General features: G+C 43.0%; 2 protein-coding genes across 2 annotated transcripts in view; both read left to right on the top strand.

Moving 5' to 3' along the window:
• LOC138349724 (putative neural-cadherin 2) overlaps positions 1-5,153 on the top strand; it is a 36,982-nt gene extending 31,829 nt beyond the window's left edge. The window contains exons 9-11 of the mRNA XM_069339740.1: positions 2,048-2,254; positions 3,468-3,719; positions 4,685-5,153. Of these exons, the coding sequence (XP_069195841.1) occupies positions 2,048-2,254; positions 3,468-3,719; positions 4,685-4,758 (533 nt within the window). The 3' untranslated portion in view covers positions 4,759-5,153. The remainder of the gene's footprint in view (positions 1-2,047; positions 2,255-3,467; positions 3,720-4,684) is intronic.
• A 4,148-nt stretch (positions 5,154-9,301) lies between these two features.
• LOC138373525 (xylosyltransferase 2-like) lies at positions 9,302-24,242 on the top strand. The gene is made up of 8 exons (XM_069339739.1): positions 9,302-9,404; positions 9,859-9,989; positions 11,921-12,097; positions 13,051-13,114; positions 14,777-14,861; positions 20,536-20,683; positions 22,389-22,543; positions 23,975-24,242. Exons 1-8 carry the CDS (start codon positions 9,302-9,304, stop codon positions 24,240-24,242), a joined length of 1,131 nt encoding a protein of 376 aa, XP_069195840.1.
• The last annotated feature ends 606 nt before the right edge of the window (positions 24,243-24,848 follow it).

Below are 24,848 nucleotides of genomic sequence, written 5' to 3'. Positions count from 1 at the left end.
TGCATTTGCCTCATGAAGGAGACCATCTAAACTGAACTTTGTTGGATTTGCGCGTTTTTATACCCTGGATGTTGGCAAATATAAATGATGTTATCGTGTTAGTGGTAGTGCTGGAAGCCTTACTTGGTGTTAATATCTGAGGCTCTGGTAAGGAGGCCACTGTGTTTGCGTCCAGGGTGTGTTGTTTTGGAAGTGATTCGTCCAGTTTTGGTAGTTGGACGGGTGTTGTGTGGTGTAGTACCTGTGTGCTTGTTGATAATTTGTATTCCAGTCTTGTGGGTATCTCCCTTCCCCTCTGTAATCCTGTAGTGGTTCCATCTGACTGTTCCTCTCTCATATTTACTACTCTGTTTCTGCCTTCCCCTAAAAAATTTCCAGTAGTGTCATATTGATCTTCCCGTCTATGTACCTCTCACGTGGAATTCCGGAAACTGAAGATTGTAGCATTTTTTGTCCCTAATTGAAAATTGACATAATTTAGGGTGGAAGTATCTACACCCTGTTCCAAAACGGCATGTACCCCTCGTCAACATGTTCCTGCATTTTCGAGGATGCAGAAAATGACATTTTGCTCCTAATTTTCCATATTTGCATATTCCTTTAGCGTAGAATTTGCAAATGTCTTCCGGTTTTGCGTTTTTCAAGGTATTTGTATCTGTGTCTGTCTTGTCTACCTCTTTATTGGAGCCATCTCCGTTTTTCGTCCCAATTCCTTCATTTATGCACTCTGTCTCACTGTTGCTCTCATTGTCTATATTGCCTGGCTCTGCAATATTGCTGTTATTTTGTACCACAATACCCTCTTCCTCCACACTACTGCTGCGGTTCTCTAAACTATCTGTTCCTGAGTTTTGGTCGTTACCCAATGTTGTCTTTTTCCAGTCCGCATATATCACTGGTAGCTTGTCTGTGAATGATAATCTCTGTGACTCGAGAATGTTTTTCATCAGTTTAGTTATGTTCTCTAACATTAATCTGTCATCTTTGCAAACCCAGTAAATTCCTTGCCTTTTTGTGCTTCCTTGTGCTTTTTGTGCATTTGTCAGTGTTGGTCACATCACTAGACTGTCAGTTTGGGTCACATCACTAGACTGTCGGTGTAGGTCACATCACTAGACTGTCAGTTTGGGTCACATCACTAGACTGTCGGTGTAGGTCACATCACTAGACTGTCAGTTTGGGTCACATCACTAGACTGTCGGTGTAGGTCACATCACTAGACTGTCAGTGTTGGTCACATCACTAGACTGTCAGTGTGGGGTCACATCACTAGACTCTCAGTGTAGGTCACATCACTAGACTGTCAGTTTGGGTCACATCACTAGACTGTCGGAGTAGGTCACATCACTAGGCTGCCAGTGTGGGTCACATCATTAAACTGCCAGTGTGGGTAACAACACGAAACTGTCAGTGTGGGGTCACATCACAAGATTGTCAGTGCAGGTCACATCACTAGATTGTCAGTGCAGGTCACATCACTAGATTGTCAATGCAGGTCTCATCATTAGACTGTCAGTGTGGGGTCACATCACTAGACGGTCAGTGTAGGTCACATCACTAGATTGTCAGTGCAGGTCACATCATTAGACGGTCAGTGTGGGTAACAACACTAGGCTGTCAATGTGGGCCACATCACTAGACTGTCTGTGTGGGTCACATCAGTAGACGGTCAGTGTAGGTCACATCACTAGACTGTCAGTGTGGGTCACATCAGTAGACGGTCAGTGTAGGTCACATCACTAGATTGTCAATGCAGGTCCCATCATTAGATTGTCAGTGTTGGTCACATAAGTAGACTGTCGGTGTAGGTCGCATCACTAGACTGTCAGTGTGGGGTCACATCACTTGACTGTCAGAGTAGGCCACATCATTAGACTGTCAGTGTGGGCCACATCACTAGACTGTCAGTGTGGGCCACATCACTTGACTGTCAGTGTGGGGTCACATCACTTGACTGTCAGTGTGGGCCACATCATTAGACTGTCAGTCTAGGTCACATCACTAGACTACTAAACCTTGAGCTCATCCCGTGCTCCTCCCAAAACAGTGCTGATCTTCGCCTTTCTGCTGCATCAGCACCACCGCCGCTCTGCGCTGCGCAGAGGCGCCGCTGACAACAAGGAAGACGCCGTCAGCTGTGATCAACAGGTTTCCCCGCCCTGCAACAACACGCCCAACCTGCTGGAGCTGCAACTGTTGACGCCGCCCAAAGCCAACGGTCAGCCTGCCTGGACCAAGAACCCCAACATAGCAGGTATGTGGCCCTCCCCCCTACAAGCTTGGACCAAGAACCCCAACATAGCAGGTATGTGGCCCTCCCCCGTACAAGCTTGGACCAAGAACCCCAACATAGCAGGTATGTGGCCCTCCCCCCTACCAGCCTGGACCAAGAACCCCAACATAGCAGGTATGTGGCCCTCCCCCCTACCAGCCTGGACCAAGAACCCCAACATAGCAGGTATGTGGCCCTCCCCCCTACCAGCCTGGACCAAGAACCCCAACAAAGCAGGTATGGGGCCCTCCCCCTACCAGCCTGGACCAAGAACCCCAACAAAGCAGGTATGGGGCCCTCCCCCTACCAGCTTGGACCAAGAACCCAATATAGCAAGTATGTCGTCCCCCTAGCCGCCTGGACCAAAAAAAAAACCCAGCATAGCAGGTATCTGGCCCTTCCCCCTTACCAGCTTGGACCAAGAACCCCAGCATAGCAGGTATGTGGCCCTCCCCCTACCAGCCTGGACCAAGAACCCCAGCATAGCAGGTATGTGGCCCCCTTCTACCAGCTTGGACCATATACCCCAATATAGCAGCTATGTCGTCCCCCTACCCGCCAGGACCAAGAACCCTAACATAGCAGGTATGTGGCCGTCCCCCTACCAGCATGGACCAATAACCCCAACATAGGCGGTATGTGGCCCTTTCTCCTACCAACTTAGACCAAGATCCCCAACATAGCAGGTATGGGGCCCTCCCCCTACCAGCATTGACCAGAAACCCACTATAGCAGGTATGTAGCCCTTTTCCTACCAGCCTGGACCAAGAACCCCAACATAGCAGGTATGTGGTCATCCCCCTATCAGCCTTGACCAGAAACCCAACATAGCAGGTATGTGGCCCTCTTCCTACCAGCCTGGACCAAGAACCCCAACAAAGCAGGTATGTGGCCCTTCCCACTGCCAGCCTGAATCAGAAACCTTAACCTACCAGGTCAGTGGCCTCTTGAGTTGCATTAAGTACTTGATCAAAGCCAGCGAATGGCTTCATCCCGGTAGGCATCAGAGGAGCCCTTCAATACCATTCACAAGTGATTAAGTATCTTTATAGTTTCAGCTTCCATATGCTATTCGGATCTCTGTGTATAACTCGCTTGCCCTTGGAGAGAACTGTATTTATATCTTTATCTCGTCAGCTTATGTAAGTTTTTTTCTGAGAATGTTTTGTTTATTTCATTTAATAATATTGGGCAGGCGTAGATGTGCTGCAGGTGGACGCCGCCTCTGAGACCAGCAGCATGGAGGACCAGCGACGGAGCGGGTCCTTAGTGCCTGCCCCGGACGTTGAGCGTGGAGGCAGGAAATCCGGAGGGACGACGCTGAAGAATGGGAAGCAGAACGGCGTCGGCGGTAAGAGAGGTACCGGCAGTATCCCTCCCGCAGGGGACCACCTGAGGAATTATGCTTACGAAGGCGATGACTCTTCTCCCGGATCACTGTCTTCCTGTGAGTTTGAACTGCTGTGTGTGGAAGATACATGATTTTGTTTTACATGTTTTAAGACCAGAGAATTGTTTGCTGCACTCATAAACACATGCAGAAACACACACACACACACACACACACACACACACACACACACACACACACACACACACACACACACACACACACACACATACATACACACACCACAATCACATACCACACTCATCCACACATGCTCACGAGTGAGCAGATTACTAGGAGAGTACAAGATTACATTTTGTTCTGTAATTAAGAAGTTAAATTCTTACCTGTAAAACCGTGTTATTTTTAGTAATAATGTGCAAGGGGTCGTCGGATCCCTTTTTTCATCTGTTGTTATAAATTTGCTATTCTAGGATGTCGCAACAAATTAATAAGAATGTATGTCACATTAAGAATAATCTGAAGTATGTTTTTCTATAGATCATCCGCGTAAATTTAACCTGTGTTGTGATAATATGCGATGTTAGTGCTTCAATAGTTTTGTGGATCTATTAGCAGTATTAATGGATTTCTTTCCTACTGAATGTTCCACGTCGGCTCCAGACCTCACTTACGTGATATATATCAACGTTTCAATTAATTTTCTCATTGATATATCACGTTAGTGGGATTTCCTTGTCTTGGAAGTTAGAGGGTTCGGTTGATGACCTTTACCTACACCAGAGTGCTTGGCGTTTATATGTGAAACTTGGACCGGCTTCAGTAGAAGCCTGCTAACCTCCCGTGGATTCAGTGAAATCCCTGGTTGTATAAATTAGACCATGTTGTGGTACAGTGGTAAGGTGCGCGGCCTCAAGGACGTACCTTGATCACTGGTTCGAGTCACTTCAGTGCTCCAAATGATTTTCTAATAACGCTCAGCATTACTATAACAATACTCTCAGTGCCACTCTTTCAGTATCAGTGCCACTATAACATGCTGAGTAAAACTGTTACTTCAGGTCTGGAGAGCTGCAGCGGAAGTGCCAAGTTTCTGGGCGGATTCCGTGAGGTGGCGCACATGCTGGAGTCCTGACACACCGCCAGCACCAGTCCACAGTCCACCCACTCAACAACAGCCTCAGGCAAACCAAACGGAGCCTCGCCCGTGACAGCAGTTATCTGCACCTCCATTGGAGCCAACAGAGGGGTAGCAACCTCCACCCTGTACGTAACGACTAGGCCTCTGTCCCTGTCAGCCAGTGACGACTTCACGGGGCTGCAAGACCTTGAGTGTGGAGTCAGTTCTGTCTCGCCGCCAATGCCAAATCCTCCTAGTGCCTTCGGAAGGAAATGATTAGCTTGTTGGTAGTGAAGAGTTTTTAAATATCTGTCCAGAAATTCATTCCCTGAAGTGAAACAAATCTTTTGTGCTTTTGTATCACCATAACCGTTAACTGTTCCCTGTTGTTTGTCTGTGCACAAAACCATTTTTATTACTTAACATTTGATGTAATTCGTGTAATTATTCGTCCAGTTTCGAATAACTTTATACAGAGAGAGAGAGAGAGAGAGAGAGAGAGAGAGAGAGAGAGAGAGAGAGAGAGAGAGAGAGAGAGAGAGAGAGAGAGAGAGAGAGAGAGAGAGAGAGAGAGAGAGAGAAGAGAGAGAGAGAGAAGAGAGAGAGAGAGAGAGAGAGAGAGAGAGAGAGAGAGAGAGAGAGAGAGAGAGAGAGAGAGAGAGAGAGAGAGAGAGAGAGAGAGAGAGAGAGAGAGAGAGAAGAGAGAGAGAGAGAGAGAAGAGAGAGAGAGAGAGAGAGAGAGAGAGAGAGAGAGAGAGAGAGAGAGAGAGAGAGAGAGAGAGAGAGAGAGAAAGAGAGAGAGAGAGAGAGAGAGAGAGAGAGAGAGAGAGAGAGAGAGAGAGAGAGAGAGAGAGAGAGAGAGAGAGAGAGAGAGAGAAGAGAGAGAGAGAGAAGAGAGAGAGAGAGAGAGAGAGAGAGAGAGAGAGAGAGAGAGAGAGAGAGAGAGAGAGAGAGAGAGAGAGAGAGAGAGAGAGAGAGAGAGAGAGAAGAGAGAGAGAGAGAGAGAGAGAGAGAGACACTCTTCATCCACGTACTGGGTTGTAGACAATATAATGGTTTGGTTTAATGTTGAACAAAAGGCATGTGAACCACGGGAGGGTTATTAAGGCCACTACATTATCTGACTGACCAACCAAAAAGTATACATTTAATTATGAATATATTCCAGGACTAAAGTAAACTCTGAACAGTATATACACCGAGAAGTGGAACACATCTCTCGGTGGGTATATCCCTTGGGCGGTATTCATTTGTTGAAGCACTTGTTAAATGAAGACTCTAAGGTTGGTAGGAGACATTCTTGCAAAACTCATGATATTTACAGCAAATTGCCTTAACAAAACAATTGCAGAGAAGACGGTGATGACATTCATTGTCAGGCAGGAAAAAGCCTTTTCTGTCCATCTTAAAGAAGTTAGGCCGTTTAGTCAATTTTATGCTTGCATGCTTCATACGCTATTCGAGTCATTCTTATTGAAGTAGAAAATTTCAATTTCGTGGATCTTCCTGTTTCCTGAATTGCTGAACTTCAACAATAATATCCTCGATTTACAACCACTAACAAGAGGTATCACTAGGACCCATAGTTTTGTCTACATAATTAATATCGAACAATGCACAGATAGATCTCTTGAGGAACTTGTGAGTGACAAGGATGGAGATCGAGCTGTGAAATATTAGCTTTCTTTATGGATAACTATATAAAATATAGTGTTTAATTTAATTATGACTAGAATATTTTTTTGTATAAATTTTATTTTATAACGTAGCATAAGGCGTTGTTATCAACGTAATTTTTTTAATAAAAGTTTTTTGCGTGTGGAAGTGTTATTTTCGTGTTGTCCTCTTGGCCCGTTGGTGGCCGGCCCAGCCGTGGTTTCAGCCTCTTTCATCACATCGGACTGGTGCGTCACGTGACTGGTTCGATCTTCTCCTCGATTCTTCGCTTATGGTATTTTTGACTCGAGTTTGTCATCTCTTCTGTGGTGACTAGGTGGTTTCCTTGTTAGTGTCCCACCTGCGGGTTTCGTTTCAGCGGCAGTATGAAGTTTCCTGGCAGTCCTTCCGTTTCTTTTTGACTCTTCGTCGTTGTACTCGCTTTCTGTTCTGGTGGTGTTGTCCTTTCTCTCTTGGTTGTTCCATGACCGTCATCATATGCTGAATTCTATCTCCTCGTATCGGGTGGCACTGGCGGAGCCGCTTCAGCTTGCTTTCGGTATAGATGTTACTTCTGCCCCGTTTCGCAAGCGTTCTCGTGCGTTGTTTCACCTCCGGCCTGCTCATGCGCCGCCTGAGCCGTCCTGGTCATTGGACAGAGTGCTCTCCTATCTCTATTCTCCTTGTTTGTTGTGGCCCCTTCGGTTCAGGATTGTTTCTCGAAGGCTCTCTACCTGTTGGCATTGGCCTCTTCGGGATCGGGTCGGCGAGCTTCATACTCTCCTCCTACGCAGGGGTTTCTGCTTTTTCGGGAGTGGTAATCGGTTTGTTCGTCTGCAGCCGTCTCCTTCTTTTCTGGTGAAGAATGAGACGGCTGCTTTCCGGAGGGGTCCTTGGGTTGAGATGCCTGGTTGGCCAGGCCAGGGGTGCATCATGTTTTGTGTCCGGTTGCGGCTCTCCTCCGTTATTTGCGCGCCACGGCTTCTGTGTTCGGGGACGCGCTTTGGGTTGATCTGGTTTCCCTTCTTCCCTGTTCGCGGGTTCGGGTTTCCCAGGTCATTTGCAGGGTTAATAAGTCTAGCCAGCCTGCGCTCTATCCCCGTGCTCATGACGTTCATAAGTTCCCTGCAGTTGCTGCCGTCTTTGACAACATGTCTTAAGCTGAAATTAGGACGCGGGGTTTTGGGCAGTCGAACAGGTTCATGGCTGCGTGCTACCTCGTGAACGTTCCTGGGCCTAGTCGGGCCTGTGTCGCGTTGGGTCGGCGGATGCAGCCAGTTGTCTCGACTTCGGGTTGAGGAGTGAGCAGCGACCGCCTCCCGGGTAAGTCCCTCTGGTTTTCCACTGTGGGTAGTTATCTCCGGGGAGCCGTAGGGGCTCCCCCCAGAAAACCAGAGATGAATATAATGAAAAGCCATTTTCTGGGTGAGACCCGGAGGCTTCCAGGCAAACCTCCCTCTCCCGGTCGGCGGGTTTTTCGCGTGTTTTGATGTCCAGCCAGTCCAGGTAGATTGCCAGTGCGGTGGTTTGGGGCTCCCCCTTTCCCCTACTTGGGAGGGGGGAAGCTGCGCAGACAGCGGCGCGGCGATGTGTGACGTCATGCTCGTTTCTGTTAGGAGAGTTCTATACACATGTTCACCAGAATAGGGGTTTGTTTTGGGACGCTTACCTTTCTGGGTGCCAGACCCGGTTGATGGCAGACATAGAATGCTTCCAACCACACGAGGGTTTCTATTGGCCATTGCTCCTCGTGCCTCTTCTGAGGTGGACAGGTTCTAGCTCATGGTCCCCAGTAGGCCCACAGAATTCCATACACACGACTGATGCCAAAGACTGACATTAGCATATCCACCGGAATATCCCCGGGGGAGCCTCCGGAGCTCACCCAAAAAATGGCGTTTCATTATATTCAACGCTGGTATTTGTGCTTACTGGTTAGGGCTAATGTTGTGAATAATCAATTGCTGTAGGGATAAAAAATATTTTAATAACTTAGTTTAATAGGTCTTGCTTAGTTAAAATCTTTATAAAGTGCTCAAACTGAATGTCATTGCATTATGAGTTCAACAAATTCTTCAGCATTTGTGTAAACTTCTTCATTCACTTTTGATCACTTACAGTTTATCTTGTCATTACTTATTACAGACCATTAATCCTTCAATACTGTTTTAATTGGGAAATGGTGATCTGTGATGAGCAAAATATGAATAGCATGATCAGTTCAGCTTTTCAATATATTGTATGGAGTTTTTTTTTTTAATTCTTGTGATGGAATATGAATGGCGTGATGCAGTGCATGATATGCGGATCATTTGACTACTTTTTTAAACATCTTTGCGTCTGGCCAGTAACTGGATGGATGGCCACGTAGATTGTAGTATCTTTAGCTAGGGGGGAACCTAAACCTAACAGGTTGGATGTCCCAAAAATGGGACAAAAAAAAATATTGTTTTATGCCTAACTAAGGCTGCTGACATGAAAGCAGACTTTGAAATTGGAATGGAAATGCACATTTCAAACTTTGTGATGCACTAGTCACATGTTATCAGAATGGTTTTTATTTGATCTGGGAAAATCTCATCACTCTTGTTCCTGAATGGTATTGCCACTTTGGATGGAAAATAAACCCTTGCTTTACCATAACATAAGTAAATGTTGATTAGGTTTGTGTGCATATTTGGCAAAATGAAGGGCAGGCTATTGATAGGTCCATTATTGTTGTTGTTGTTTTGTAGGTTCCTACTGCATAAAATCTAGTTATGTTTGGTATATTGTGAAGCTCAAGACTTTTCGCAAGTCACCTTCACACCAAAATTGTTCAAAGTCAATCTGATTTGAGTGTTTTCCTACATTGCTCAGTTCAAATGACTGAAATTTGTGTTACCAGTGAATACAGTTTAAAATGCTAGAAGAGTTCCATTTATTACTTTTAGACTGTAGCTGCTTCAAAGACCAATTTGGAGCATTAATTGTGCATTCTCAATCTTCACTTACAAAAGGTAGAAGTAAGTAATTATCAATAGAAGGCACCAAACCGGGAAAAGGTAGGAGAAGTCAAGTCTAATTGTGGAATTTAATCACCACCACTGATATCAGTATACTGTATTCACAAATAAATCAAGAAAAAGAAAGATGTCACTTAAAATTCATCTTTAATTTTTTTATCGGGTATAATAGCCATGTAGTACATAGTGGTTTGAATCTGTCTGCACTTCAGTACTATTGCATATAAACCCATAAAATACAAACACACACATTTCAAACACTTATTCATATAATACATAATTGTATAATCAGTTTATTAATTAATTGCATTTTCTCATATGTTTTATCTCAAAACCACCACCATGCTTCAGCTTATCAGTATCTTAATTACATTAAATATAAATTTTAACAGAAAACTAAATCCTCTCATTTTCCTCCCCATAAAGTTGATCTTACTGCGTGCTCTTTCAACAGGAATTCCCGTAGATGGAGGGAGTGACTGGCTGTGTATCAATCGTGATTTTGTTGAATATGTAGTTAACAGTCAGGATCAGCTTGTGAAAGGCCTCAAGAAATCTTATTCCTATTCGCTGTTACCTGCCGAGGTAAGCATTTCAGAATGCCTGTGCCCCTGTCTCAGATTTTATTTCATTTTAATTATTCCCGTTTCTACAGTGTGTGTTTGTGCTAGTATGTTGCTTGTAGGTTGGAAGGATCAGGTCTTGGGCCTGCCTTTTCATCATCAGGTATCTAGTTAAAAAATTATTTTAATTTCTTATTTCTCTGTGTTATCTACATTTAATGCTGTGAATTTATTTGGCTTGCACTACCACCTTTAAGTTTTCCTCCTGTTCACTACTCATGCACTGAAAGAGTAGTTCCTTCCCATACTCTTGTAATTACCTAGGTGAGGTTAAATGATGATGGTGGCTCATGGTGTCCCCGTTTTCCCCCAGGTACTCTTTGTCATATAATGCTTTAAAATTACTGTACTGATGGTTTAGGCTTCCACCACCTTTTCACTTAACTTGTTCCAACCGTCTACCACTCTGTTTGAAGTAGTGAACTTTCTAATGTTTCTTCAGCAGCTTTGTTTCCTTAGTTTAAATTTTAGTCCTCATATTTTTGAAGCTGCAGTTTTCAAAAATTCTTTGTCAATTATGTCAATTCCTAATAATGTATTGTACGTAGTGGTCATATCACATCTTTTTCTTCTATCTTCCAACTTTAGCGTATTAAGAATATATAAAAGGATACTTATTGAAAAATTATTATATGCACTGTAAAATTAGTATATGTTACGTAAAAGGGAAAGAATATAACAGTGGCTCTTCTGGCAGGTGGAATGCCAATCACATTAAATGAGAAAAAAAGTAAAGAAAACTGCTTCTGACCTCTTTACGGTGTGAGAGCTGCGGGTAAAGTTCAAAAAATGACAAACTTTAAATATATAATAAAAAATTACTTTAACAACAAATAAAGCAACTCCCATAATCTACTTGGCGAAACACAAAACACAATGTAATATGAACAGGTGACAGTTACGCTAATAGCAAATAAAGGTGAAATATATAACATACAATAAGCAGCACGCATCTACGGTTTCCTGGAAGGTTACAGTAGGCGTTACTGCTGAGAGCACGAAGTGTATTGTGAGGACTGGCTGGTGGTGAGCTGCTTATATAGGCGTCCAGGCCTAGTGTAGGTGGCGCTGATGTGCAGGTAACTATCGCCGGCAGTCTCAAACAAGCAATTAAGGGCTCGTCGACCGTCGAGTGGCGCTGGGCCCCCCAGGCAGACAGCAGTGTCCAGGTGTCTCGGGTACTTGAGGGTAGAGGGAGGGGTGGTGTCTGTCTAGACACAGGCTTCTGAACACTTATTGTTGTTGTTCTTGATGTTGATTTCTTATACTGGAGTATGCAGATATGTTGTTGAATAGGCGGTAATGGAATAGGCAGGATCTCCTTGCCTAAGAGATTACTGTAACAATATGTATATCATCTTTTTTGTGCTCTTTGCCACCTACAGTTCTGAAACTTTCGATGGTTCTGACCTACAGTATATACACTTCATATGTAACCCTTTCATTCAATACTCTCCATCCATCTACCATAGCTTACAAATTAGAATTTACATGAATGTATTGTTTCCCTTGTTTTCTTAGTTTGAATTTATGGCCTCTTGTTCATGATGAAGAAGCGTTCAAAATTTGCTCCTTAACAATTTTATCGATTCAAGTTGCAGTTTTGTATGCGGTGATTATATAATTTATTTTTATTATATATAAAAGTTTTGACATGCGTGTGTGTGTTATTGTAAACATTTTATGCTGAACTGTATTCACATATATTTGCCCCTTAACATGTAAAACAATATGTTAACTATTTAATTACAGTTAAATCTTGAGTGCATATGAATGACAATTTCCAGCAAAGAAGATATGCATGAGGTGCAATATTAGAACTTTTATGCTGATTACCCAAAAGACATTTGTGGCTTTTCAGAGATAGCCTAAACCCTCGTTTTATTTTTCCAGTCATTCTTTCATACTGCCTTGAGCAACTCGCGATTCTGCCAGTCATTCATGGACAACGATCTCCATGTAACTAACTGGAAAAGGAAACTGGGTTGCAAGTGTCAGTACAAACACATTGTTGACTGGTGCGGATGCTCTCCCAATGACTTCATTCCAGGAGACTGGCCCAAGCTCGAGGTTAGTTATAATTATGTTATCGAGTGAATAATTATATTATCAATGGTTGGAAGCTATATTCCAACCATTGCTTTAACCTTAACAGAAAGCATTTACATTGTCTGTGTTAAGAAAATCTTTTGTTGTAATTCAGTTAAAGAAATCCATTACTGACTGATGATATTTGCTAAAGTGTGTGTTACTACAGTGCATAATTTTGGTCTGGCTTTTGAAAACAAAATGCTACCAGGCCTCTGAACTTGTGTAGGCATGTTTAACACAAGCACCAGAATCTGGTATGCTCATAGAGGCATAGGGTGTATGGGATCCAAGATCATCCCAAGACTGAGTAAAACTCACCTGGGAAGTGCAGATGAAACAAACAGGCTACTTATCTTGATTCAAGATAGAAGAATGAAGCCACGCTAGCTGGAACCTGGCCAACCACACCTTTACTCACGTGGTCTTGCATGTATTACACCATCATCTCAACAGGGATCACTCTCCTTGTCTAGATAAATTACAACAGTCCTTGTAGCATAGTAGTACTGTGCGCGTCAAATGCTTTGCTAGCAATTTTTGTTAGATTCAAGCCCTTGGCAGGGAGGATTGAGTGGGAGCCGAACCTTAACTGTCCTAAAAAATAAAAAGTTCGCCCAACTTTTGTTTAGTGTCATCTTCTCTGGTGTCATTTTGCATTCCCATTTCCTCTATAGAAAATTCAGCTTTTAAGGGGTTCAGGTATCCTCCTTTCTGGAGCTGCTTCTCTTCAGTTGTTTTGCTCAGGGTAGTGCTTTGGACTTGGCCCGCTTGTCAGCCCTTTTGTAGAGTCGATAAATGACGCGAGGCTATAGTCTGGTTTGTGGGGGATTCTTTGTATCTTTCTGGGGTTCTTCTTGAGTGATGAACAGGAATTCTTTCAGTTTAGTTATGTGGTTCCATATGCTTATTCACGTCTGGTTTATGCAGTTCAGCGTGAAGTAGTTGACTTCACATCCCTCGTGTCTGGCACTATTGGGTATTTTAATGGCTCTAATTGTAAGTTATATTGGGGCCCATTGAGATTGTTGATTGGTTCTTGATGATGTCCTTACTCACCTGTGCTCGGTCCTCTTTGGTGTTTTTTCCTTGCGGGGGGGGGGGGGGTGCATCTAGAGTGACAGCACTTATGTGAGGGTGTAGAGTAGCTGAACTTGAAAGGAGCCCTAGTTACCATCTGGTAGCCCAGCTGGGAACTGTTGCATGAATTGTAAACCTTGGGCTAGCTATCTTGGCTTGTTTAAATCTTTTCGATCTATTGTAAGGATATGTGTCAGTCCTCAGTCCGACCTCTGGTCATTCTCCCCTCCCTGCGGGCAGTTCCCCTTCTTGCCAGAGTCAGAATACCCTAGGCAGGTGGTCAAGTCACTTGTTCCCCAATCCCTATGTCTCCAATCTTTCCAAATCATTTGTCTCCCAGTCATTTCCAATCCCCTTTTTCCAACCCGTTTCCCCCTCTCCTCCTGCCTTTGCCACTAACCATTTGACAGTTTTAAGAACAGTGACAAATTGCCGTAATTCTCAAATTTCGAGTGAGGGAGCTTGAGCCATACGACCGTTTGGGTTTCCTGTTGTAGCGTGGGAATGGTTCATGATCCTACGGGAGTAAAACAGAACTTTCAGAACAGGCCTATGTCCCAGGAACCTAGGGGGCAGAGCTAAGTCAAGAGTTTGGCTGGCCTAAGAGTGACACTGAGTGTTCATTGGTTGAGTAGAGAGGCAGAGTCCCTCAGGGTAGTGCCTGTCCATGCCATTGGCCGGTTTCTAGATCACCTAATTATGTTTAAATCCATTGGCCAAAGGGTTGGAATAGGCGGAGTCAATTTGGGCCTAGGAACTAGGGGGTGGAGCCTGTCCCACTTCTAAGCGTTTTTAATAAAGAGAGTTAGTGTGTCTTGGGGCCTCAACTGAGGTACAGTTCTGGTGACCTGCGGGCAGCCAAATACTTTTCCACTCTGGGTGCGAAATCTGCGTATCGGGCCATCCCAGTAGCTGAGAAGGATAGAGAGAAGACCGCCTTCTCTGATGGGGTTCATACTTATCAATTCAAGGGGATGCCTTTCGGGTTAAAGACAGTGCCTTCATCATTTCAGAGGGCAATCAAATACATATTAAACCCACTCTTAGGAAGGCACTCATTAGCGTACCTGGATGATGTGGTTATCTACTCCTGGACGTTTGATGAGCACTTACGAGATTTGACTGAGACGTTGACACTGTTAGATAGAGCGGGTTTCAAACTCATTGTGGGGAAGTACACTCTGGCATCTCAGAAATTCAAGTTTTTGGGATTCCAGGTGTGCACAGATGGTATCTGACGTGACCTTGACTCCTGCCGTGCCATTGCTGATATGCCAACACCTAAAACAGCAAAGGATGTTCAAAGGTTTCTGGGGGCAGCCGGATATTTCCGTCGCCACATTGAGGGTTTTGCAAGTACAACAGCACCGTTAACTGAGCTTACTAAGAAAAATGTTAAATTCGTTTGGAAACCTAAGCATGATGACGCTTATGCACAATTAAAAAGTCAACTCATTACCACCCCAGTCTTGGCAGTACCTGATTTCGATAAGTAGTGGGAAGTACACACTGACGCCAGTGGCATAGCTATTGGTGGGTGCTTAATGCAACGTGATAATGACAATCTTCCTCACCCAATAGCATATTTCAGCAGGAAGGTTAAGGGTCCGGAGGTCCGCTGTTCTGCAACAGATAGGGAGGCTTTGGCTGTGGTAGAAAGTGTCAGGTACTTTGAACCGTATCTTTTCCAACGTCACTTTTGTCATTTATACAGATCACAGGGCTTTAACTCATATTTTTAAGAAAAGAACTAAGTGCCCTCGCATGTCACGTTGGTCTCATGAACTAGCTGCTCACTCATTCCAAATACTTTACAAGCCGGGTCCATCACATGTTGTACCAGACACTTTGAGTAGAAACATTGCTACTATTAACGTAAATCTTAATAGTGAAAATATTTCCAGTGAGAAAATGCGAGAATTCCAGATGAACGAACCAAGGTGGAAAGAAATTTTGAACTTTTGGAGGGAGGAAAATATCCGTCGAAGAAACGTAATTTGGCAATTCATGATTTTGAAATGAGGGATGGGGTCTTATTTTATGTAAAGGGACAGAAGGATCGTGCTGTTTTTCAGCTGGTTATCCCAGACGTGTTGAAGAAGTCGGCGTTGAAACTCGCGGTCATTAACTTCGTTAAGTCTTGTGGTCACTGCCAAAGGAGGAAAGGTACCCTTAAGGTACAAGCTCCATTGCAAGAATTCCCAGAAATTTTGGAACCTTTAGATCGGGTGGGGGCTGATCTGATTGATCTGCACCACAGTCATTCAGGAAACCGTTACATATTGGTGTTGGTAGACCACCTGTCCAGGTACACAACACTGATTGCATTGCCTCAGAAAGATTCACGAACTGTTGCAAAGGCGTTCTTAGATAGGTTCGTCACTGTATTCGGTCCTCCTAAAGTGTTAGTTTCTGACCGAGGTCAGGAATTTAATGTGAATATTTTTAAAGAAGTATGTACAATTGTAGAAACCACTTCAGCATTCACTACGGCTTATCACCCTCAGGCTAACGGTATGACAGAACGGACGAACCGGTCAGTTAAAGATATGCTTGCAATTCTTGCAGAGCATGATGTGAATGCCTGGGACGAGCAACTCCCCTATGTCCAGCTGGCTCTGAACACTGTCATCCATCAGTCCATTAACACCCAACCCCTTTTGCTGTTCACAGGTCATTCATGTAATTTCCCGTCAGGTCTGCTTGACAGACATAACATTGTATATGGGGAGGTTACCCATCAGAAGTTTTAAATAAGATGAGAAATGCATGGAGAATTGCAGCTAGGGCTTCCAAGACAGCACGAGACCGCTGTGCTCAGCATTATGACAAAAAGGTACGACCTCTTGAGTTGAAAGTCGGGAGTCTTGTGTTGAGAGTTAATGAGGCGGCCCCCGCCAAGCAAAGTAGGAAACTTGCACCTAGATGGCGGGGCCCTTACCGAGTAATTGAAAGAAAAGGTCCGGTTAATTTTGCTATTAAAGGTATTTTTGAAGACCAAATTGAGAGAACGATTCATATTAATAAATTAAAACCTTATCATGCGAGGGAGGAACTAGAGCTGCCTTCAGCAAGTCTAATTCCTGACCTGTCTAATGATCCAAGTGCTGAGTCAGATGATGAGGATGACCTTCTGTCAGACCTCATCAGTAGTCAAGTTCAATCTTGTCACCCCATGGTAACAAGGTCGCGAGCTGTACAGTAAATTGTTAATGATCTCCCCTAGTCAGGTTTAGTAAAATTCATAATAATTATCCTGTAGAGGCACTGGTGTGCATTTACGTATGTAAATTACTCAGGAAGCATACTTGCCTTGCTCTGGGGTTTCCAACTTCCTATGCTTCAGAGTAATAACCATGCTTTCGCCATTTGTTGTTGACTGTCTTTCTCAGGTCTGATGGTACACCAGTTCCAGCCTCCCAGTCACACGTGAACCAAGGATCGAGATCAGCAGGTCTGGGGATGACCCACCTGGCTGATAAGATCGGGGTCTGAGGCACGTTACATAAAGTCCTCCCCCCTTGTACCCGGTAACTAATCAATTGGTTATCCGGAAGGGGTGACTGGCGTACAGTCACCCGGCCGACACCTCACGTCACTAACGAGGTTGTCCCAGTCCAGCCAGGCTGTCTTCACGGAGCAGAGTCCAGTCACCATCACAACCGTGGGCTAACTGTCTCAAGGTCACCAACCAAGCCCACCAGCCGCGTAGTCAAGACTGCGGGAAAACCGGAAGTGGAAGACGAGTGGTCTACGAGGAAGAACGCTAATTGCAAGGACTTGTCAGCTCTCTCAAAACCTGCGGTTGCGTCGTCTGTGGAAACCAAGATGCAACACGGTGGTCTCAGGTACGAACAGCACTACCCCTACAGAGTGCTTGCGGAATCGCCAGATGAGGTACAATCCTGTACCTCGGCCCAAGCTCAGCTGCACGGAAGGTGTACCGGCCCAGTAGTACCGGGATAACAAGTAAACGCCGGTAGATGACGTCGCCCAGGAGCTGAGGCAGGGCCCACCTGTCCCGTCACCATGCCACCCTCCTCAACGCCACTCGAACCTCACTACCAACGCGAGACATCGTGACACGTCGAAGCTGTGCTCTACTGTGGCAGCCATGGTTAACAACAATCCATCAAGACTGTTTGGGGAGCGATAAGAAGAGGTGAACCCGGGTTCCTGTTAGCGGGGTCCACCTGAGCTGACAGCCGCCAGCTGTCAGCTGTCACTCAAGTCAGGTGCGGGTAGTACGAGACCCCTGTACTGTCAGTAGTTGGCCGAGGCCGGAAAAGGAACTTCCAGACGACCAGGATCTTCAAGCAACATGAGGTAGTCGCCGGAATCTACAGCAACGAAATGTCACCAGGAAAGAACTATAGAACTTCTTTATAGAAAAGTTGCATATAAACATAAATGCTATTAATATAGTAAACTGTGTTAACTTGGAACAGTTAGTTCAACTTTTAATTTACCAAATTTAATTTAATAATTTAAGATAGTAAGCACTTATACACCTTCGGAAAGTTCTCTGGAACAGTATTAAATGTGGAAAACTAGAACTAGTGAAATAGAGAAATAAATGTAGAAAATGAACATCTAGAAAATTTTTACTAGAAAATTACCCTGTCTCTAGATAAGTTGTATGAGCGAACTGGTTTGAGAACCATCTAGTAGGGTCTCTAGAAACGTTGACTAGTGGGGAACTTTATCTAGATTTTTCTAGATCCTAGATACTGATATTAATATATACTTTTTTTTTAATTTTTTTTTTGTGGTTTACTGAACAATAAGGGTGTGGTACACAGTCGGAAAAATGTGTTCACCCGCTGTTGTTGTGGACTTTAGTATGAACTCGGGGATATTAGGAGTTTGAGGAACTCATATCCAGTGTGTTGTTGATGGTTACGAGACATGTCTGTGGACATTAAATTTTTTTTAATAAAAAATAATTTTGTGTATTTTCCTTAGTTTTGAAATTAAGGATCTGGATACGCTGTGGTGGGCAGTCGCCACAGGTGTGGAGTGGAACACGAGGACCCTGAAGGGTAGTGTTCTCTATTTGATTTCTTTTAATTTTTAATGTCATTGTTTTATTTTTTTGTTTCTGTGTGACGTGATGTAATGTGTTTGATCTTTATTCCAGGAGGAATACTGGGATAGCTGAAGGCTATCGAATTATTGTAGCTAGTGTAAGTTGTTAGGTATGGGTCTTTACAGTTATTTGTTACTATATCAGGACAGGTATAGGATGTTTTGTCTTCCAGGTAGTTGGAATGGTACGGGGCTGCATCCAAGTTGGACAGCCAGGATTATAAGGACGGTCTTTGTCCTTATGTTTTATGTATTATTACTGTTGTGTTGATAGGTATAAATACATTCTGGGGCACACCTTTTTGGGGGTGCCATTATTGTTGTTGGAGGATTGTATGGAATTAGTTAGGATTAGATCATTTCTTTTGTTTTTGAGGCATTGGGCTAATATAGTGTTGGGTTTAATATGTTGTTTTGGAGTTAATGGTTATGGTAGGGCAGGATTTCTGGATAAGAAAAGAGTCTGTAACTTTGTTTACAAACAAATTTCTTAATTTCCAAAGAGAGGGAGTTGTAAGGATATGTGTCAGTCCTCAGTCCGACCTCTGGTCATTCTCCCCTCCCTGCGGGCAGTTCCCCTTCTTGCCAGAGTCAGAGTACCCTAGGCAGGTGGTCAAGTTACTTGTTCCCCAATCCCTATGTCTCCAATCTTTCCAAATCATTTGTCTCCCAGTCATTTCCAATCCCCTTTTTCCAACCCGTTTCCCCTCTCCTCCTGCCATTGCCACAAACCATTTGACAGTTTTAAGAACAGTGACAAATTACCGTAATTCTCAAGTGTCGAGTGAGGGAGCTTGAGCCATACGACCGTTTGGGTTTCCTGTTGTAGCGTGGGAATGGTTCATGATCCTACAGGAGTAAAACAGAACTTTCAGAACAGGCCTATGTCCCAGGAACCTAGGGGGCAGAGCTAAGTCAAGAGTTTGGCTGGCCTAAGAATGACACTCTGTGTTCATTGGTTGAGTAGAGAGGCAGAGTCCCTCAGGGTAGTGCCTGTCCATGCCATTGGCCGGTTTCTAGATAACCTAATTATGTTTAAATCCATTGGCCAAAGGCTTGGGATAGGCGGAGTCAATTTGGGCCTAGGAACTAGGGGGGTGGAGCCTGTCCCACTTCTAAGCGTTTTTAATAAAAGAGTTAGTGTGTCTTGGGGCCTCAACTGAGGTACAGGTCAGGTGACCTGCGGGCAGCCAATCAACATCCTTTGGCAAGCTGCAGTATTGAAGGTAATTGTGCCCTTGAGTTGTATAATAGTAGTATTACATTCCATTGCCTCGTAGGTTTTTTTGTTTAAAGTAGGCTATGTTTCAATTTTGATTTAAATATACTGGTAAAAATAATAAAGCAATTTTAATTGTATTTGTGTTTTGTTATCTGTTCCCTTTGATTAATGACTGTGTTATTCATTCTTGTGATTTTTAATTGCTGTGCTAGAAATTCCTCTGTGTTCTCCATCAAAGAATAGTAAAGTCCCTCTAGAATCTCCCGTTCAGTTCAGTAAGATTACAGTATTAATCCATTAAGATTCATTTATTTACCCATTGAGTTCCTTCCTTCCTGGGGACCAATAATTTTAGACACATTCATTTATGTTGGGAAGGTGGTGGCAGTGTTTAATGATTTTTATGATTATTATTTTTTATAACTTAATAACCCTTGCCCTGGATGTATCTTCAAGATGATTCCCAAAGATGACAAAGAAAGACATTCAAGATGATTTCCCAAAACATTTGTGTGATCTCTGATGGCTAAAGGAGTTGCTGCGTATGACTGTATAGCTGAAGTAATAAATTTATTCCCACATATATGTTTTTCATGATAAATGCAGAGGTTTATATTTGTAATAGATTTTCTTATTCATTTTCATTTTCTGTGCAGGAAGCGTGTATGTATCTTTAAAATATGTTTATTATGATTGCAGGTCGACTGTGGAATAGCGGTCATATTAAGATAGAAAAATATGACTGTTTTTGTTTCAGGGGACTTTTGGTTCAGTACATAGGCAATATTGACAGCCTGAGAGCCTATCCGATCGAGACTTGGATTTTTCCACGCATCAAATATAGACTGCCCTTTGAGAAAACAAACCTTAGACTACTTGTAAGTATGAATTGTATCATTTGATTATCTTGTCTCTATATTTAAGAATTATTAATAATATAGAAATGTTAATATTTAATGTCTTACCTGAGGCTTGAGGAAGCTTTATCAGAATGCAAAGACTAATTTCTCAACACTTGTCTTTCTTACAGGATTTTAAAGGTAGGGTCAGAATTTGATGTGAAAGAGCAAGTTTTTCGCATCTTGGGTGGAGCTCTGGGCCCCAGCAGTGATATAACTGTGGTTAGAAGATGGTCTGGAGGAGTAACAGGTGATGCCAGAGTTGCTGGAGAGGACACCGTACAGCACCCACTTGTTGTACTTAGCAACACTTGTGGGGTACTGTTGTACCCCACTTCAACTTTGCTGCTGAAGGGAAGATCACCTTGGAACCTGGAGAACAGGTCTTGTCATCATATTTCCATCTGTAAGCTGTTGCCCTAATATTTACAATTTCTTGTTTTTTGTTTTGCTCTTGCAGTAGGAAATATAGAATACCGTATGTTGTTTCTGTTTGTAATTTCACTATTAACCCTTTCACTCTGGAACATTTTCTGGGAGTCCTCCTCAGTTGCTTCATTCATGGACCCCAGAAGCTGGACTCAAAAATCACAATTCCACAAAATAACCACATCTTAATTGTCCATAATGGCATATACAGAAGTAAATCGGCCAGATAAGACCGAAATAAGCTCAGGAAATAACAGCCAAACTATGCATAGCCTCAAGTGAAACACAAGGGCTGACAACACAGGAATAGAGCAAGTCTTGACAGCCACTTCACATCAGCAGGCCTTAGAGTGGAAAATAAGCCTATCTATTTCCCAGTAATGAGACTCAAAATTAGCCAGCTCATAGAGGAAAGAACCTGAGCTCTGCAGACTAGAAAATTTTGGTTGGGCTGGGGAAAAATGGTACACACTGGAGGAGGGTGTCCTGTTTTTCTAGGAGAATTCCTTTGTGGCTCAGTAGCTATCTTGCTATCAGCAAGATAGCTACAGGGAGATACATACAAGCTACAACAGTCACATCAGTCACAGTTCTTTTTGGCCTAGTGTTGACTAGAGCCAAAACCTGGTCCCTCCTTACAGTGGCAGAGAGTAATTGACATTATGCCATTTCACTGGGAAAAAATCAGAATGTCAGCAAAGCTTTATAGGCATCTGCTGGAGTCACAAGAACCAAAGCCTTGAAACTGCCAAACAACTCTCCAAACGAAAGGAAATAATTTATTTGAAATTAGCTTGAACCCTTTAGTATCGATTGCCTGCCACCAGGAGAGCTGCAGCTGGTCAGATCCTTTCTTACTTACTGCTGGGTGAACACGTAAATTAGGTGATAGGAAATGTGCCCAACCATTTTTGTCCCACCCGGGATTCTAACCTGGAATTTTTTATTGCTAATCACGAACGAACTCGACTGTACTACTGGGACCCGTAGACACAATAAGTAGTATTGTGACTTATTTTTTATATATCTTGATGTTATCTTGAGATGATTTCGGGGCTTTAGTGTCCCCGCGGCCCGGTCTTCGACCAGGCCTCCACCCCCAGGAAGCAGCCCGTGGCAGCTGACTAACACCCAGGTACCTATTTACAGCTAGGAAACAGGGGCATAGGGTGAAAGAAACTCTGTCCATTTTTTCTCGCCGGCGCTCGGGATAGAACCCGGTACCACAGCATAACAGTCCAGCGTGCTGTCCGCTCGGCCGACCGGCTCCCCTATATATTTGTTAGTTATATTTTCTGAAATAAAATTTAACTTTTGGATTTGTAACTTAAGTTTCAAAATACCTTACAGAATGTTTTAATAAAATCATATTGTCAAGAAATAGAACATAATAGAAATGTTTCACTGAAACTGAATTTTCTCTGCAGTAGAATGCCCACTACAAAGGAAGGACTTGGATCAACTTGGTTTGGATAATAATGTCATCAATATTTGTATTTCATTCCACATCTGCAGCATAGCTTCTCACTAATTATAATTATTTTGCATTTACCAGGTAGTTTCCCACAACTTTGATATGCGTAAACCATTGCTTCCCGGGTCATGGAAGGTTAGAGTGATGATTGATAATGTTGTGAGAGCCTCACACTCGTTCTTCATACTGCCGCTGCAGGTCGTGCACGGCCGCCAAATATCAGTCAAAGAGGCCAGGTAAGAGAACACTCATATTGATGAATTTATGAATTTTACTTAATTGTGTGATGTAGTTGCTTAATCATTAGCTATAATGTAAAATGTCCTAATTTTGTAGAGAATTCAGGAATCTGTAGTACATCTATAATGCTCCACTGAATTCACTACACAGAACAAAGCAGAAGCAGGCATTGTTCTATTGATTGATTGATGGAAGCTCCCAACAGGAGCACAATAAGCTCCTTGAAGACCTTCCATGCCAACACCTGAAAACAACAAAACAGATGCTAGCAATGAAGCTAAATGTTATTGAGGAAACCTTTAGCATAGCCATGCCATCAACAAGCCCATGGAAATGCACCTGGGAGTAGAAGGGACAAGGTTTACATCAGCTTTAACTGGGTGGGAGGATTCAACATATTCCCCACCTGGAAAAACAGACACTCTATGTGAAAACTGCACAAACACTGGACCCCTACCCAAGCAATGTCAACAAATACTTTAGAACACTCAAAGAAACTATATATGCAGCAGATTCAGACCCTGGACTAGTTAGTAGATATATGTTCACTCAACTAGTAAGGAAACGAGTTAAACAACCTCTCAGACACTGGAAAATAATACAATATGACCATACCAGATGACTTCTGATTAAAAGACCAAACTTGAGATGATGCATACAACATGCCAACACTGAACCCTATCTCTCATAAACAAGGAAGGACAAAAGTTGCCACAAATAAGCAATGAATAAATTATCAAATAGTTTCTATTTAACAAAATACCTGAAAATGGCTATATCTATGCCACTGCAATGGCCTTACAGCAAGATATATTAATAAACTGCATACATACCATCAAACGTTTTTTAGCATGAACCCCTTATGCAGGGACACTTAGTCAGAAAGATGGCGAGTCAATTTATCTATAATAAGTGTAGTCTCATTTGTGCCAGTTAAACATATGAAGTGGCCTCATTTCCTGTGTCGTGGATGGATCAGGCCCCACCACTTGGTCACTTGGAAGTGGTGGGGCCACCACAACAGCGACAACAGGTGGCTGTTGTACCACCTGATGGTGGTGGGGGTAGTTTAATTAGGAGGGGGATTAACTTGTTTTAGGGTTTTGTTTGGCAATTTAATGTTCCAAACATTATTCAGAGGCATTATGCCTGGAGAAATGTACTTGTCCCTGTTGTACCAAGATTGTCACTGGGAATCTGACAATCAGTGTCCTATATTTATTGTACTGGTAACAGAAACTAAGGGAAGCTGCAAAGGAACCACTCGGACTGGGGCATTACATTTCACGCTGCACTCTATTCTTTACATGTTCAGCTTTTTGTGCTGTTGTGCCACTTCCATCTCCACCCATTGTCCAAACATGGCATTTTCTTTATGAAATTCATTGATAATTTTATTTTATGATGAAATTGTTTGCAATTTTCAGGGCACTACACAGAGGGCCATCGGGATCCTACAGTGATGCAGATCTCAGTAATACTTGCCTCCTCCTTAGTCTGGGACATCATGGCAACTCCTCAGCACAGGAAGTCTCTGCCTCTCACTCAACTTTATATGGTCCACAGCTGTCACAGTGGATCGATGAGCTAGTCACAAGGTACAGTGAGCCCTTTAAGGGATGCATTCCAGTAAAACTTCAGCACATTGAATTTGTGAATATTGACATAAATGGTACATTTGTGAACATTGAATGAGAGCAAATAGGGAATGCATTCTAGTGACAATGCAAAATTTACTTTTTGCTGCTGCTATATATTTTATCTAAATATTGTTGTTATTACACCTCATCTGAAGGTTGTTATTAAATAATCCTGTTACTATCCAGCCACATACAGTATTTAGTGTAGTCTTGTAGAAAGTACTTTTGCACAATCACCAGTGATGTACAGTTCACTCCCACTTCTACACACTATAATTTAGCGACCTCCACTTGAATGTAGTGTAAACAGTTACACCAATATTACTGTTTATTTTCCAATTTTACACTTGTTGTTAGCCATCATCACCATGAACTTTATAATTTTTTGAGCTATTACATTTACTTGATCTGTGATGTATCAATAAACCATATTATGCAGTCATATATCATTATGGAACTGGCACTGTTGTCGTCATATCTTCAGCCATGTTATTGTGACTCATCTTCTGCATATAACCCGGTGACTGTTACAGGATTAACAGACTGAAATCATGTGCTATTGGATATGATCTGTTCAATCCATGTTCATAGTGAAGGATTGAGGTTATCAGAGTTATGGGTGTGATCTACAGATTATCGCCGCTTGATTACTGAAAGATTT

Source organism: Procambarus clarkii, chromosome 42 (genome assembly GCF_040958095.1).
Source record: "Procambarus clarkii isolate CNS0578487 chromosome 42, FALCON_Pclarkii_2.0, whole genome shotgun sequence".
In the NCBI taxonomy this organism is placed as follows: Eukaryota; Metazoa; Arthropoda; class Malacostraca; order Decapoda; family Cambaridae; genus Procambarus; species Procambarus clarkii.
Note: the sequence above shows the minus strand (reverse complement) of the source record. Positions and strands in the feature narration are given on the sequence as shown.